This window comes from Strigops habroptila, chromosome 3 (genome assembly GCF_004027225.2).
Source record: "Strigops habroptila isolate Jane chromosome 3, bStrHab1.2.pri, whole genome shotgun sequence".
Classification (NCBI taxonomy): Eukaryota; Metazoa; Chordata; class Aves; order Psittaciformes; family Psittacidae; genus Strigops; species Strigops habroptila.
This window is the reverse complement of record NC_044279.2, coordinates 31,390,704-31,404,548: the sequence shown is the minus strand read 5'-3', so window position 1 is coordinate 31,404,548 and position 13,845 is coordinate 31,390,704. Positions and strand designations below refer to the sequence as shown.

Sequence of the window (13,845 nt, the reverse complement as noted above, 5' to 3'; positions counted from 1 at the left end):
TTTTTTCAGATGTTGTTTATATTCATTTGAATCCTCCTAAGGATGTAATCATTTTAAACAGATCACTTTGAAGGATGAGTGCGGTTGGGGGGTGGGGAGGAAGAACCCTGTCGTTTTAAATGTAAACCAAATTACACTGGAGCAGGAGAGGAAGGAGAACTCCTAAACAAGCAATTGCTAAAATAGTTGTGCAGATAGCCTGCTGTTGAGCTGGGCCAGTGTAGAATCCAAGCTCAGCAACACTGCAGTATTTGTGACATGGCCATGCTGATAATGTGTGGTATACTGTCAGTCATTTTATAGCTGGCTTAACATTAAGGGGAGGTTGGAGTAGATGACCTTTGAAGGTCCCTTCCAACCCAGGCTGCTCTTTGATTCTATGATTAGCTATGTGGTAGTGTTTTTCTTTTAAAGTGAATGCTGTCCTTTGAGTAATCTTAGTTAACTGATAGTTATGAATCACACTTTAAACATTTCTAATCACCTTATCTGGGGACAAGCACCTTGACTGTAAAGTTGTATTTTACAGTTGGAGGTAAGGTATATTTTTTCTTTATTCTCTACCAGCCATGCTTTCAACCTGCCCTGTATCACTGGGAAATGGGCCTGTGGGTGCATGTTTTCCTCTTGTGGGAGCTGGAGCATGTGCTGTCTGAAATGGATGGCTCAAAGGTGGCCCAGGCAGGATCAGTCTCTGAGGAAAAGCAGCGTGGTCTCTCTTGTACCAGTGCCTTGTCTTCCTTTGGAATTGGGCAATGCTCCTGCACTTATGTACCTTTGCAATACTTGAAATCCCCACTTTATCCTGCCACACAGAAGTAGCATGTAGCCTTAGTGTTCAAAAATCCTCAGAAAAGCTAACAGGTCTTCATGCGTTCAGATTTTGGTTTCCTTGTCTTTCAAGAGAAGAAAGTGAGTCAGAAGTTAACCTTTGATCCTATGCAGAGAGGTTTTTGAACAATCAATATGAAGCAATTACTCAATTACCGGCGTGCTTGTGAGTGTTGGGTGCCGTGTGGTGAGCCAGGGTACACCCGCTTGAGCGCCTGGGGACTGGCAGAGCTGAACCTGTCTCTCTGCCTAAATTACATTTCAGATCTGCTGTCTGCGGTGCAGTTGAGGTAGGGCTGCCTAATGAAGTGTTAGCAAGGGTGTTTCACCAAGTGACTCCTGTAATTCCTGGGTTATTGGGCAGGAGTCAGTTCTTGAAAAGTGACGGTTTGACCAACACAAGTCCTTAGCAGTGCTATAAGAATTGGAAGTACCACTTTAGGTGTCAGTGAGTGGCACATTATTGTAAACCAGGTATCTACCTCCTTCTGAAGGGAAATTGTAAAACAGTTCATTTGCTGCTAAGATCATCTTGGAAGGACTTGGGCTTCTCAATGATACTCACAGTGATTTTATACTGAAGAATTATTTGGGTATAGGTGATGCAGGACACAAGTTGCCAGCCTGAGCATCTCCATCTGTCTGCAACAGTGAGCACTGTTGTCTTTCTATTTTCCTAGTCATTTCTTAACTGCATCATAGTATTCCTCTGTTCTTCCTTCTTCACACCCTAGTTTTATACAAGTAGTTACAAAACCATACCTGACACTTGTCTTCATTTCCACTAGTATGTGGAGACAGGAAACAGTTTTGTATCACTTGTGTTATCATTTGTTTCTGAAGGAAACTAATTCAAGAGATCTAGTATGTACCAGGATGTCTGTCTTTCTGTTTTAAATATACAGGACTGAGCTTTTAGGACCGAGTTTGTGTTTACTCACCTTCCTTGACAGAGATTGTAATATGGTGGTGTTAAGCTCGGAAGCTGTTTTGCTAACCTTAAGTTGTTCAGCTAGACTAAGATTTCAGAAGTTTGCCTGACAGCTCACAAGCTTTGTAGCAAAAGCCTCTTCTCAAAGGGGAGTTTGGCAGGTTTGCTTGCCCCATCAAATATTAAATCAATCTCCTGTTGCAGTGCAGCTATGCAGTGAAACAGTGTTGGCATCTTAGCAGTGCACCAAAAATGTTTTCAAACCAGAAGCTTCTGGAATGAAGTTAACAAACCAGTTAACTTTTTTGCACACTAGCCCAGTGGAAGAGTTAAGTAATCCCATCTCTTTTTATTGGGTGTGGGAATGTATAGACTTATTGAAAACAGGGGTAGATAAGGCTGTGTAATACTGAATATCGTCATTTCTCTGAGTTTGTAGCTTTGGATGCACGTGGCCACTTTTTATGGAGCTGGTTTGGGTTTATGTACTGAATCAACACAGCCTGGCACTAACCGGTTCCTCACACTTGAAGAAGGAGAAACTCCTTTTGAGTAATAGCAGAATTCTTGGGTACACAGTCTTAAACCTTTCTTTCACCTGTGGTCTAGCAGTAACTTAGTTTCTCTAATATAGTGGTGATGAGACTGGAAATGTAATGTGGGACCCACTGGAAGTTTTTAGATTGCTCCCCCCTTTAGACCCACCAGCAAGGTTATATGTCAAGGAGATAAAAATTTTCTGCAGCTCAGATCTAGCACTGACAAAATTGTATCTGTGTTTAAATGAATAGGTGAAAGAATTGCCTAAAATGGGGAAGGCCCAGCTCATATGTAATGTTGTACTGTAAAAGCCAACTTGTTTCTAACCCAGTGGTCAGGGTGTCAGTCATGGCAGCATACATCCTCCTTGCTTTTGGTTATCTGCATTTCACTGTAATTCCTGGTGTGAGTTTCCTAAGAACTTCTGCTAAAGTTAGTGTAAAAAATTTATCTTAATAAGCTTTTAAATGCAGAATGCTACAGATGTTGGTGAGAGCCACCTTTGCCAGTTGTGACTCAAAATGATCCTACTGATACAAACCTTTGCAGGCTCCATGAATAAAGAGAAGCATCTTCCCATAGCATTTTACATTAACAGAACAATCGTGATGTATTTTACAGAGCCTAATCTGGCCTAATTGGATTTCAGATATTTAACTGGACCACTCCCCTTCCGCTCAGATACAGCTAAAACAAAGTTCTCAGAGGAATTCAGCTGGATTGTGACAAACAGGATGCTACTTGCACAACTGTCTTTCCTCAACAATTTCTTTAGTTTTTGACAAGTGTTTGTCGTGTCTTTTGTGTTACTAGATTGGTAGTAGTAATGACTTCAGGAAGAGCTCGTGTCATTCCTTTTGTTAATATCTGCTCAGTGAGTCTTCCTAGATATACCTACATGTAACATGTGATGTGAAATGAGCCAAAGTGTAAAAGATTACAAGTGTTAATCCTGAAACACATTGTGTTCGCCAAACATGATAGTGTGTGTTGAGTTTTCTTCTTCTTGAGTAGTTGTATTTTTATAATTTTAAGCACTTCTGAATTGCTTGTAGCAAGTTGTAATGATGCTTCAGTCATTTATTTGTCTGGGCAATACAAGGAATAGTAAACTGTTGTAAGATCATTTACACTGATAATTAGTTGCTGCATGTTCAGATTTATTAAAGCTCTGTCAATCTCATTTTCCAGATCAATTGCTTGATGAGCTGCAGCTGAAATATTTAACGCTTCACACTTATGCCATTGGAGATGGAGCCCAAAGCCAATAATCTCGTTTTCGGGTGTCAGCGAAGCTCAACATCTGATGATGACTCTGGCTGTGCTTTGGAAGAATATGCCTGGGTCCCCCCAGGCCTCAGGCCAGAGCAGGTACCATTTGCTGCTGCATTTTTACAATAACCCTAGTAAGGACTGTCTGAGGGAGTGATACACTGCTCCTACATGTCTCATTAAATTCTTGCAAAGCTTAAAACTTAAATTCATCTAGAACTCTTCACTTCCTGATTTGTTTCCTGTTCCAATAAGACTGTGTTTAGGGAGCCTAAAATCCTCAACATTGAGGAGTTTTATGCTCCAAATAAAGTTTCCAGTCAAGATCTTTCAATAAATACATGCCACAGAGGTACATATTGTCAAGTCTAAAAGCAGCATAGAAATTTCTCTTTGAAATAAGTTATTAGGTTAAATTAAAGCTCATGGCATACCTTGCGGTGTTGTGCTGCTTGGCTAGTACTTCACTGCACTTGTACAACTCTTAAATAATTTGACATCTAGACCACGTATATTACTACAGCGCACATAAACTCAAGTATTCTGTCACTGTGACAAGTAGTGATGTATTTTACGCTTGTTTAAGTAGTTGTACAACTGCCATTTGTTCATGCCAGGATTTCACTTGTACAGTCTCTGGAGCTGACACTCGTGAGTTGGTTGGGCTGTTCCTTCCCCTCTCCCCTCTTTCTTTTATCACATCACAAATATCATGGCAATGGAAATAAAAGTGAAATTGTTGATGAGCAAGTTGCTATGGGAGATCAAAATGGCCCTCTCATGGTATTCATTTACTTGATGATAGTGCCAACTGTGCTGAAGCTGTGCACTCAGTAGTGTCCAGATCTCAGACTTCAGTGTGAAGTGGACAGACTGTACCATCCGCTGACGGAGTTGGAACAGCCCTGCTTCAGCTGGCAAGCTAATACAGTCCATAGTTGTAAAGGTGCAGAAGATGTCTCCTTTTTGTTATGCAGAGATTTTCTTCATCGTGAATAAAGTAACGAGTCAGCAGGAATGGCAAATGGTGGGCTATTTTTAGGGAAACTCTTGTTAGCACTTACTTGAGCATATAGAAGAATCCTGATGAATCAGACCTGAAGGCAAACAGCAAGCTAACATTCTGCCAGAACAATTAAATGCCCTAAAATACCCTTATAATCCAGCTAGCTCAAACTCACTAAAGACTTTTTCCCAAGAAGAGTGACTTGTTTTGAGAGTCGTGCAGTAAACTTAAGAAAAGGGCATAAAGCATCTTTAAAGCATCACTTCTTACTGCATGTTGTTATCTTTTCCTGCAGCTTCTTGAAATAAACTCAGTAGCAAGTGGGCTTACAGTAGACTTCTGATGTTTAAACTTTGGCTAAATGAAGACCAAGTCATGTTTTGTACAACCTGTCCCATGTCATTTTGATTGCTTCCTGAGTCAAGTGACTGATTACTGCTTCTTTTTCATCTGTCTTGCACAGTAATAAGCTGTTGACCTGAGCATTATTTAAATCTGGATGGCAAGTAATATTTTTGCCTATAGTCTGCTCTTATTTACAGCCCCAGGCCTCGTGACAAGCTGGAAACTGCATAGGAAAAACAATAAATCTGTAACTGTTCCACAAAAATATGTTTTGCCATTGGGCTTTGTCATGGTGTTCATTACAGCTTTCCTGTCATCATTTTTTTCTGGGGAAAAAAAAAGAAAAGAGTGAAGATTTATAAGTGTGTACACCTAATATTAATTTCTTCATCAAAAGCCTGTGAAAATGTGGTAGTTAATTTGCATCTGATTGAAATGTGGCTGGATCCAGCCTCCTCCCAAGGGAAGGATGTTTCCACCTTCCTACCAAAGCCCACATGGAAGCAATGAAAGCTGATGCTTTGGGGTGAACCTGATCAGCAGGAGACTACAAAACAGCTTTTGTCTCAACAATGTGTAAAATGCAGAGAGCAAATTAAATCTGTTTATATAGTGGCTGTTTTCTGGAAAGCTTCATGCCTTGTGTGGTAAATTGCAGAGGGAAACTTGGAATTTCCACAGGGTTGTTGACCAGCCCTGAAGGGGGTGGGAATAATGAGAACATTAAATGTGCATAATTTATGATACCCTCCCTAATTGTCACTGCAAATTGCATTCCAGAAAAGCAATTCAGCAGCTGGGTGCTAGTTTTATCAGAGACAATTCAGGTTTGCTGAGCTGGTTCATGTGGGTCTCGTATTTTCAGCACAAACCCTGTCAGAGGTCTAATGTAGCGTAACCTTCTTCCTTCGTAAATGAGACCTGAGATAAAACAGTAGCTGAAGGATGCTTGCAGTGCTTGGGTGATATGTGTCCCTCAGTCTGAACTCTGCGTTCCTCCTGGCCAGGTCCAGCTGTATTTTGCCTGCTTGCCGGAGGAGAAGGTCCCTTATGTTAACAGCCCTGGAGAGAAACACCGAATTAAACAACTTCTCTATCAGCTGCCACCCCATGATAATGAGGTAAATACGGAATTTAGGATGCACTGTCAGGGCTCAGGTCTCCCTGGTGGCTTTTATGTGGAGAATTACCTACCTGTGTATTTTATTACAAGCTTAAACTGTGGCCTGCAGTGGCATCTGGCCTCTAAAGCAGCACGGTATGTACACTGAGCCCATTGTTTAGCTGTTGGGTTGGCTTGTGTGCAGATAAGAGCTGTCTGGAAGGACACTGCCTTTGCTTGTTAGGGAGGCTGGTGTCACTGCAATAAACTTAACACAAGTTGGTTTTATAGTGTTTGCAGCCACCCACCAATTACCAGGAACCTACAAATTCCTGGAATTGCGTTGTAGCACACAAAAAGGATGCTTTGTGATAGTAAAAGGTTTGCATCTCAGATATGCAGTGCAATTTGGAGTAGAAGTGGAAATAACAAACAAGCTCTTTGTAAGGAAAGGGGGCGGGGGTGTCAATACTTAAGATCTTGTGTATACTGCAGTACTTAGTTGTGGGCACTTAACCATAAACCTAAAGGACAATGTTATGGCTGATTTAGGTTCATACCATGATTTTAGGGTAACAGCAGGCTTTGGGTTGGCTTTTTAAAATCTCAGTTCTTGCCTGGGCAACCTCTTAGTTCAGTATGGGAGGTTTTTTCCCTGTAATACAAAATGTCTCTCTGTACTAACTTTGTGTTATGCCATATTAGCTAAATACTAAGATGGTAGAGAAGACAAGTTGCAGAAGTTTAGTGATGATTGCCAGCACGCCTGATCAATTTCTTGCATATATGCACTTACTAATCTGTTACTTTAAAAGCTCAGTATCTAAAATAAGTTCTCCTTTGTTTTCACTGGAAGGTGAGATACTGCCAGTCTTTAAGTGAGGAAGAAAAAAAGGAACTGCAGATGTTCAGTTCTCAGCGCAAAAAGGAGGCACTCGGCCGAGGCACTATTAAACTACTCTCAAGAGCAGTGATGCATGCAGTGTGTGAACAGGTAATAAGGCTGGTGCAACAAGCCAGCTAGCAGGCTGAATAATGTAAAACTACAGTATCTCAATATTAAATGTAAGCTTGTCTCTCTCTAAACACCAAAAAAAGCCAACAAAACCAAAGACTGTTTTTCATACTGCATGTAAATAGAAATAAGGCAGTGCTTGGTTAAGCAAAACACAACCTTTGATACTGGGAATGAACTTGACCTTTGACAGATTTCCTACTCAAAAAACTCCTGCTGCTGCCTCATACTAAAGTAATGACACGCGAAAACCGGCATATGCTTAAAAACGTTGTTATGTATGAAATAAACGGCCATGCACAAGAGGTTTGTTGATGCACAGTTTGTCCAGACCAAAATTGAAAATACTTTTTTCCTCTCTTATCAGAATTTTCAGATAAAACCTGTATTATTGGGTTTGGTGTTTTAACTTAGTTTAAATGCTAGAAGCTGGTACTTTGGGGTGGGAAGTGTGTTCACTTTCTGGTTTTGTTCCTAGTGTGGTACAAAAGTAAATGGCAGTGAAGTTGCAGTTTTTGCCTCGAGAGCTGGGCCTGGTGTGTGCTGGCATCCCTCATGTTTTGTATGCTTCACATGTAACGAGCTGCTCGTTGACCTTATCTACTTCTACCAAGATGGCAAAATTCACTGCGGCAGACACCACGCTGAACTCCTCAAGCCTCGATGTTCAGCCTGCGATGAGGTAAAGAATTCACATTTTATAGCCTATCTACACTCCTGTTGTTCAGTCAACAGACTGCATCACTTTGGCAATTATTGTCTTCAGATCCACTCGTTCAAGTCAGGACTCTGCTGCATAGACGTGTTTGAAGGCTGAGGGGTGTTTCCTTTCTTGTCAGACAGGCAATATTGCAAGCAATATGATGGTATTTAGAAAGCACATACCTGTTTGTATTTAGACTTGAATCTTGTAGATAAAATTAGACGAAGGATCTGTACAAATATTCCTGAATACCATCCTGATAGCAACTTCTCTACTGGTTGAGTTCTTATGTTCTTTTTGTTTGTTTTTTGCTTTAAAAAGTAAAATTGGGGGGTTTTTTGGTTTTGTTATAGAAAAGGTCAGAATGCCGTAGTTGCTATGGGAGATTGTTGCTTCTATCTTGGTATTCAAAAGACAGCTAAATAAAACTAAATTTAGCATGTGAACTGCACAGCTAGGATGTTTTGCATGCGCTAACTACCAAGGTGAGGTTTTGGCCACTCAACTAAAAGTTTATTTTTTATCTCTGAAAAGATCATATTTGCTGATGAGTGCACAGAAGCTGAGGGTCGCCACTGGCACATGAAGCACTTCTGTTGCCTCGAGTGTGAAACAATCCTTGGTGGACAGAGGTACATCATGAAGGATGGGCGACCATTCTGCTGTAACTGTTTTGAATCTCTCTACGCGGAATACTGTGAGACGTGTGGGGAACACATTGGTAAGTACGTGCTTTCTAAACACTGGACTTACAAATCAGGGGAAAGCCAATTTATGAAACGATTTCCCATTCCAGAAGTGGGGATTCTGTGAGTAATTTTTTTAGAGAAACCCAAAGGATTGCTTTTTCTCCCTTTCCAGGTGTTGACCATGCTCAGATGACCTATGATGGACAGCACTGGCATGCCACAGAGACTTGCTTTTCTTGTGCTCAGTGCAAGACCTCTTTGCTTGGCTGCCCTTTTCTTCCAAAGCAAGGGCAGATTTACTGTTCAAAAACCTGCAGCTTGGGAGAGGATGTTCATGCCTCCGACTCTTCTGACTCTGCATTTCAGTCTGCTCGATCCAGAGATTCCAGGAGGAGTGTCCGCATGGGAAAAAGCAGCCGGTCAGCCGACCAGTGCCGCCAGTCTCTCCTCCTGTCGCCAGCCCTCAATTACAAGTTCCCTGGCCTTTCAGACAATGCTGATGATACGCTTTCTCGTAAGCTGGATGACTTAAGCCTTTCAAGGGACGAGGCAAGCTTTGTTAATGAAGACTTCTGGAAAGGAAGAGTAGAGCAGGAAATGCCTGAAGACCCTGAAGAATGGGCTGAACACGAAGACTACATGACTCAACTTCTTCTGAAGTTTGGTGATAAAGGCCTCTTCCAGCAGCCTGCTGAAGTAGATATTAGATCAAGCGAACACTGGATTTCCGATAGCATGGTCAAGAGCAAGCTGGACTTGAAAAAAAATAATCCAAGCCTGGCAAGTAAGAAGTATCAGTCAGACATGTACTGGGCCCAGTCACAAGATGGCTTGGGTGACTCTGCGTATGGCAGCCACCCAGGCCCTGCCAGCAGCAGGAAAATCCAGGAGCTAGACATGGAACACGGGGCGTCGGGATACAAACACGACCAAACGCCGTGGTATGGAGGTTCACTCGAATGTTTGTCTGACCTGAAGCAGCAAGAACAAAGTGTTCGAGACTCAATGGATTCTTTGGCTTTGTCTAATATAACAGGTAATGGGGGAAAAAATGAGTGGTTTTGAGGGAGAGGTCAACCAAAGCATGAATGTTGGAGTATTTTGAACTAAGACTTTTCAGATCTGTGATTTATAAAAAGCCTTAGTAGCAAGAGGTGCGTGTAAAGTAGGCAATTGCTTTTATCAAGCACATACCCTTCTACGAGATACATTTCTGCTATTTACATTCTATTTATATTCTTCTCCCATTCTATTTATATTCTTCTCCTTTCTTTTTAAATTCTCTTTGCTTATTAAAAAAATCCATAATGTTAAACAGAGTAAAAATGGTCTTGAACTATGCATTTGTTATATACAAACCACATTTTAAGCAAATGAATTAATTTTTTTCCATACCTTAAGTGCAAGAAGTTGCATTATATACTAGGATAATATTAATCTGTAAAACACTTTAGGTAATTTCCTTGCTTGTAAAAATATGGAGAAAATCTGAAAGGATGGTAAATTTCTTAGCCGTAGGAAATGAGGTTTATGGGATTATCTTTCTCCATTGACTAAAGAGAGACTGATAATCCACTTTTGTGAACCTCCCTGTCAAATGTGATTGAAATTAGCCAAAGGGATAAAAGTCAGATATGCAAGTGTCTGTGTCTATATATGTATGCATGAGTGTGTGTATTAACTTTCCTTTCCTATTGCCCTACAAAAAGCCCAGAGAGTTAGGTATGAGGGACCCATTTAAAAGTTGTCCTGTCCTCTTCTCCGTTCCCTTCCTTCTACAACCTGAAGTATTGCAGCTACTCATGTAGCTCAGGCCCGACCACATGCTGCATTGCCCAAGTGGTAATGAAGGAACTGACATGGGGAGCTCGGTTCAAGGGGCATAGAGGTGTTGCAAAGCAATTTAGCAATACAAGAAACATTAAATATTTTAGCCTTAAAAATGGCAAGCATGGACTGTAATGTTAAGTAATTCTTTCTTCTCAGAGGCTTAGCTGTATACGTGTTAGAGCTGTTTAAAAATTTTAAACTCATTAAACTTCTTCCACTCTTGATATCCTAATGTTAGCTAATTCTTTAGTAATCAGAGCTAATACTTAAAGGTTTTAAGTCAAAACAAGCTTATTCTTCTATGAAGCTAATCCTTTTGGTAGTAGTTCCCAAGCCCACCAATAAGGTCTGCTTTAGTGAAGGAAATGTTTAATATTTTATTATAATACTTATCTCTTCTGATAGTACTCTCATTTTCCTTTCCCTCTTTCCTCCATTCCCACCACAGGCGCTTCAATGGATGGAGAAGGCAAACCACGGCCATCTTTGTACTCTTTGCAAACTTTCCAAGAACTGGAGGTAGAGGACTGTGAGAAGATGAGCAACATGGGAACTCTGAATTCTTCAATGCTCCATCGGAGCACGGAGTCCTTGAAGAGCCTGAGCTCAGAGTTGTGTCAGGAAAAGGTCTTGCCAGAGGAAAAGCCAGTGCATATGCCCGTATTGAGAAGATCTAAATCCCAGTCTAGACCTCAGCAAGTGAAGTTTTCAGATGATGTTATTGATAATGGAAGTTACGAGAACCTTGAAATACGTCAGCCTCCAATGAGTGAAAGGACTCGTAGGCGCGTTTACCATTTTGAAGAGCGCGGAAATCGACCTTCTCATCATCGTAGAAGAAGTAGGAAGTCTCGTTCAGACAATGCACTTAACTTGGCCGCAGAAAGAAGGTGCTCTCCAAGAGAGAGATTTCGTTATTACTCCCCTCAGGATCATGAAAAATTTATTCAGAATAGAAGCTCGCGTGAGCTTCGGGCGTATATTCAGAATGCGGAGCTGTATGGGCAGTATGCACATAGTAGGTCTGATTATGCACTGCGGAATCAGGTGGTGGATAAATTCTTTGGGTTGTACGGTGAGGAAGATGACTCCTGGTGTTCAACTTCATCATCCTCATCAGATTCTGAAGAGGAAGGATATTTTCTGGGACAGCCAATTCCACAGCCACGATCACTGAGGTATCCGTACTATACAGATGACCTTTCTGGTCCAACTGCTGCGTTATCTAGTTCTCAGTTTGGACAAAGGACAACCAAATCAAAGAAGAAGAGGGGACACAAAGGAAAAAATTGCATCATTTCTTAATTTGTTTTAACAGTTGGGAAGACCAGTCAGCTCTGTAGCTACAGTTTGAACCACATCTTTTTATATTAATAATTGTACTTAGGCAAGTTGCTAAGGTTCTTAATGCTTTGCCAGTGTAAATGATAACCCTGCCAGAGTTTACATTGTAGAAGTAATGTTCAGAAATGTCACCATGCCAAATGATGATCTGCTCAGATACTGCTAGGTTTACATACTATGTTTCAGCTGTCAAAATACTGTTACTGCAGTCTTGATACAGACTTTTTGTAGACATTTAATTTTATGCTCGCTGTTCACTTATGTTGAATTATCTGAGAGGGGGAACTCAGCAAAGATCAATCAATAAAGTCGTCAGCCCTGTGCTGTAGCTATATCCACACAGGGAGATCTTTGATTTTTTTCTTCTTACCGCCAAGAAAAAGAAGGCTCTGTACTGTGCTGTTTCTTCATTGATAAAGCTTACTGTTCCTCCCTCAAGTTTCCTTACTAAAACTGGATTTTATCTTGGTTTTTCATTTGGGAAAATTCTCCTTTTCCAAAGAGTCCACTATTAAGGAGGCAAAATCAGACTGTGGGAGCGGAAATGCTTGAGGCCTTGATGCATCCTAAAGCATCAGTAAATGGTTTATATGTTTAACTTCCATGTTTTCCCTCCACAGTTGTTTAAGAATTCCATCCCTCTGTAAGGGTTGGGGGGGGTTTGTGCCTGTTTAAAGGAAGATGTTAATTCAGCTGCTGGAATTGGACTTAGCTGCCAATGAGTAGTGACATCTTTTATGCTATGCCCCCCAGCCCCCAGCAGTGAAGGAGAGAGGTGCAAATGCTGGAGTCCTTTGCTCTGGCATGTAACCCCATTTAAGTCAGTGAATCTACTTACATAACAAATATTTTCATAAGGGCTTAAAGGATTAGGCTCCAGAATTGTGTCTTTTCAAATGCATTATCCAGGTTTTAAAATGTATTAGCTGCAATTCTAAATCAAAAACATTGATATTTATAATGTAGTATTTCATAGGCTTAAATGTATTCATAATTTAACAGTGCAAATACTAATGTACATATTGTACAGTTAAGATTTTAAAAGCTGAATATTTTTATATCCCTGAATTTGAAGAAGTTTGTTACAATATCAAACTAGATTTGTTAGGGGTTTAACAGCAGCATTATGGATGAAATATTGCTTGTATTTTAGTCAGGGGTTTTAAGTTGAAAAATATGGAAAAATGTTTAGTGCAAAACAGCTTAATTTTGTCTACTAGGTATTAAAAGCTCTGTATGCATGGTGGGGCTATGTAAATACTCTCTATGGCCCTCTTAATCTTGCAAGTGTTATTTATGGGTCAAGCAAAATGTAAACTATATAAATGTAAAAACCACACAAGCCTGGAATATATCAGTACAACAAATATGCAACTCCTGTGGATGTGGATTTTTTTATTGTTGTTGTTCCCCTCCTTTCCCCAAAATAGTTCCTGAAGTTCTCCTACATAAAGAAAGACAGGTGCTGGGTGGTTCTATTAGGTAGGCTGGCAAAAAACTGTGAAGTAGTAGGTAATCTCAAAAGTTGCTTTGAACTTCTACATGGAACAGGAGCTATTTTAAGTTCTAATGCACTTCCACTGTTTTAAATGAAGGACAGAGATTTGTTAGTTGAATTAATAGTGACATCCACCAGTTAAGGTAGTAAATGCTAAGGCCATTGGCTTTCTGACCACCTGAAGAAAGGTAATTAATGAAATAATAGATGCTTTTTACCAAAAGAGCCTGGCAAATTTAACTAAGCCTGCCCATCTTGAGGCTATAGAAGTTTGGAAATAAACACAGCTAGAAGTAAGGGAGGGAAAGGCCACATTGAGTATTGGCTCACACCAAAGAAAATGAAGTTAACCAGCAGTTACTACAAGCCACTACAGTTGCTTGTAGTTCTCAGGGTAAAATAAGCAAAGGTGTTTTACTCCCAGAGGTGGTATTCACCGTATAAGTCATTTTTCTAGCACAAACAAGTCTTGCGTATATGAAGGCTGATCAAAGTAGTATCATACCCCATCCCATGGGTGGCTCATGGGATGCTTCCAGCTGGCGGGCTGCTCTGGTGGCTTGGACAGTGTTTGCTTTCCTAGCAGCCAAACGCCTGTTGTGCCTAAGTATATTACAACCACCAGCCTGCCAGGACTTAAAGCCCTTGAGGAGAGATGCTGACTTGTTAATACTCTCCCCAGGACCATATGGTCCATAATACAGGACCATAGAACCACAGAATGGTTTGGGTTGGAAGG

At 40.7% G+C, this 13,845-nt stretch overlaps 1 protein-coding gene across 2 annotated transcripts in view; it reads left to right on the top strand.

Moving 5' to 3' along the window:
• Positions 1-12,982, top strand: part of PRICKLE1 (prickle planar cell polarity protein 1) — a 65,214-nt gene extending 52,232 nt beyond the window's left edge. For both annotated transcript variants that reach the window (XM_030480225.1, XM_030480227.1), the window contains exons 2-8: positions 3,494-3,673; positions 5,933-6,046; positions 6,884-7,021; positions 7,521-7,724; positions 8,280-8,466; positions 8,607-9,470; positions 10,713-12,982. In XM_030480225.1, coding sequence (XP_030336085.1) covers positions 3,542-3,673; positions 5,933-6,046; positions 6,884-7,021; positions 7,521-7,724; positions 8,280-8,466; positions 8,607-9,470; positions 10,713-11,569 — 2,496 coding nt within the window. In that variant the 5' untranslated portion in view covers positions 3,494-3,541 and the 3' untranslated portion in view covers positions 11,570-12,982. The remainder of the gene's footprint in view (positions 1-3,493; positions 3,674-5,932; positions 6,047-6,883; positions 7,022-7,520; positions 7,725-8,279; positions 8,467-8,606; positions 9,471-10,712) is intronic.
• Positions 12,983-13,845: the final 863 nt, after the last annotated feature.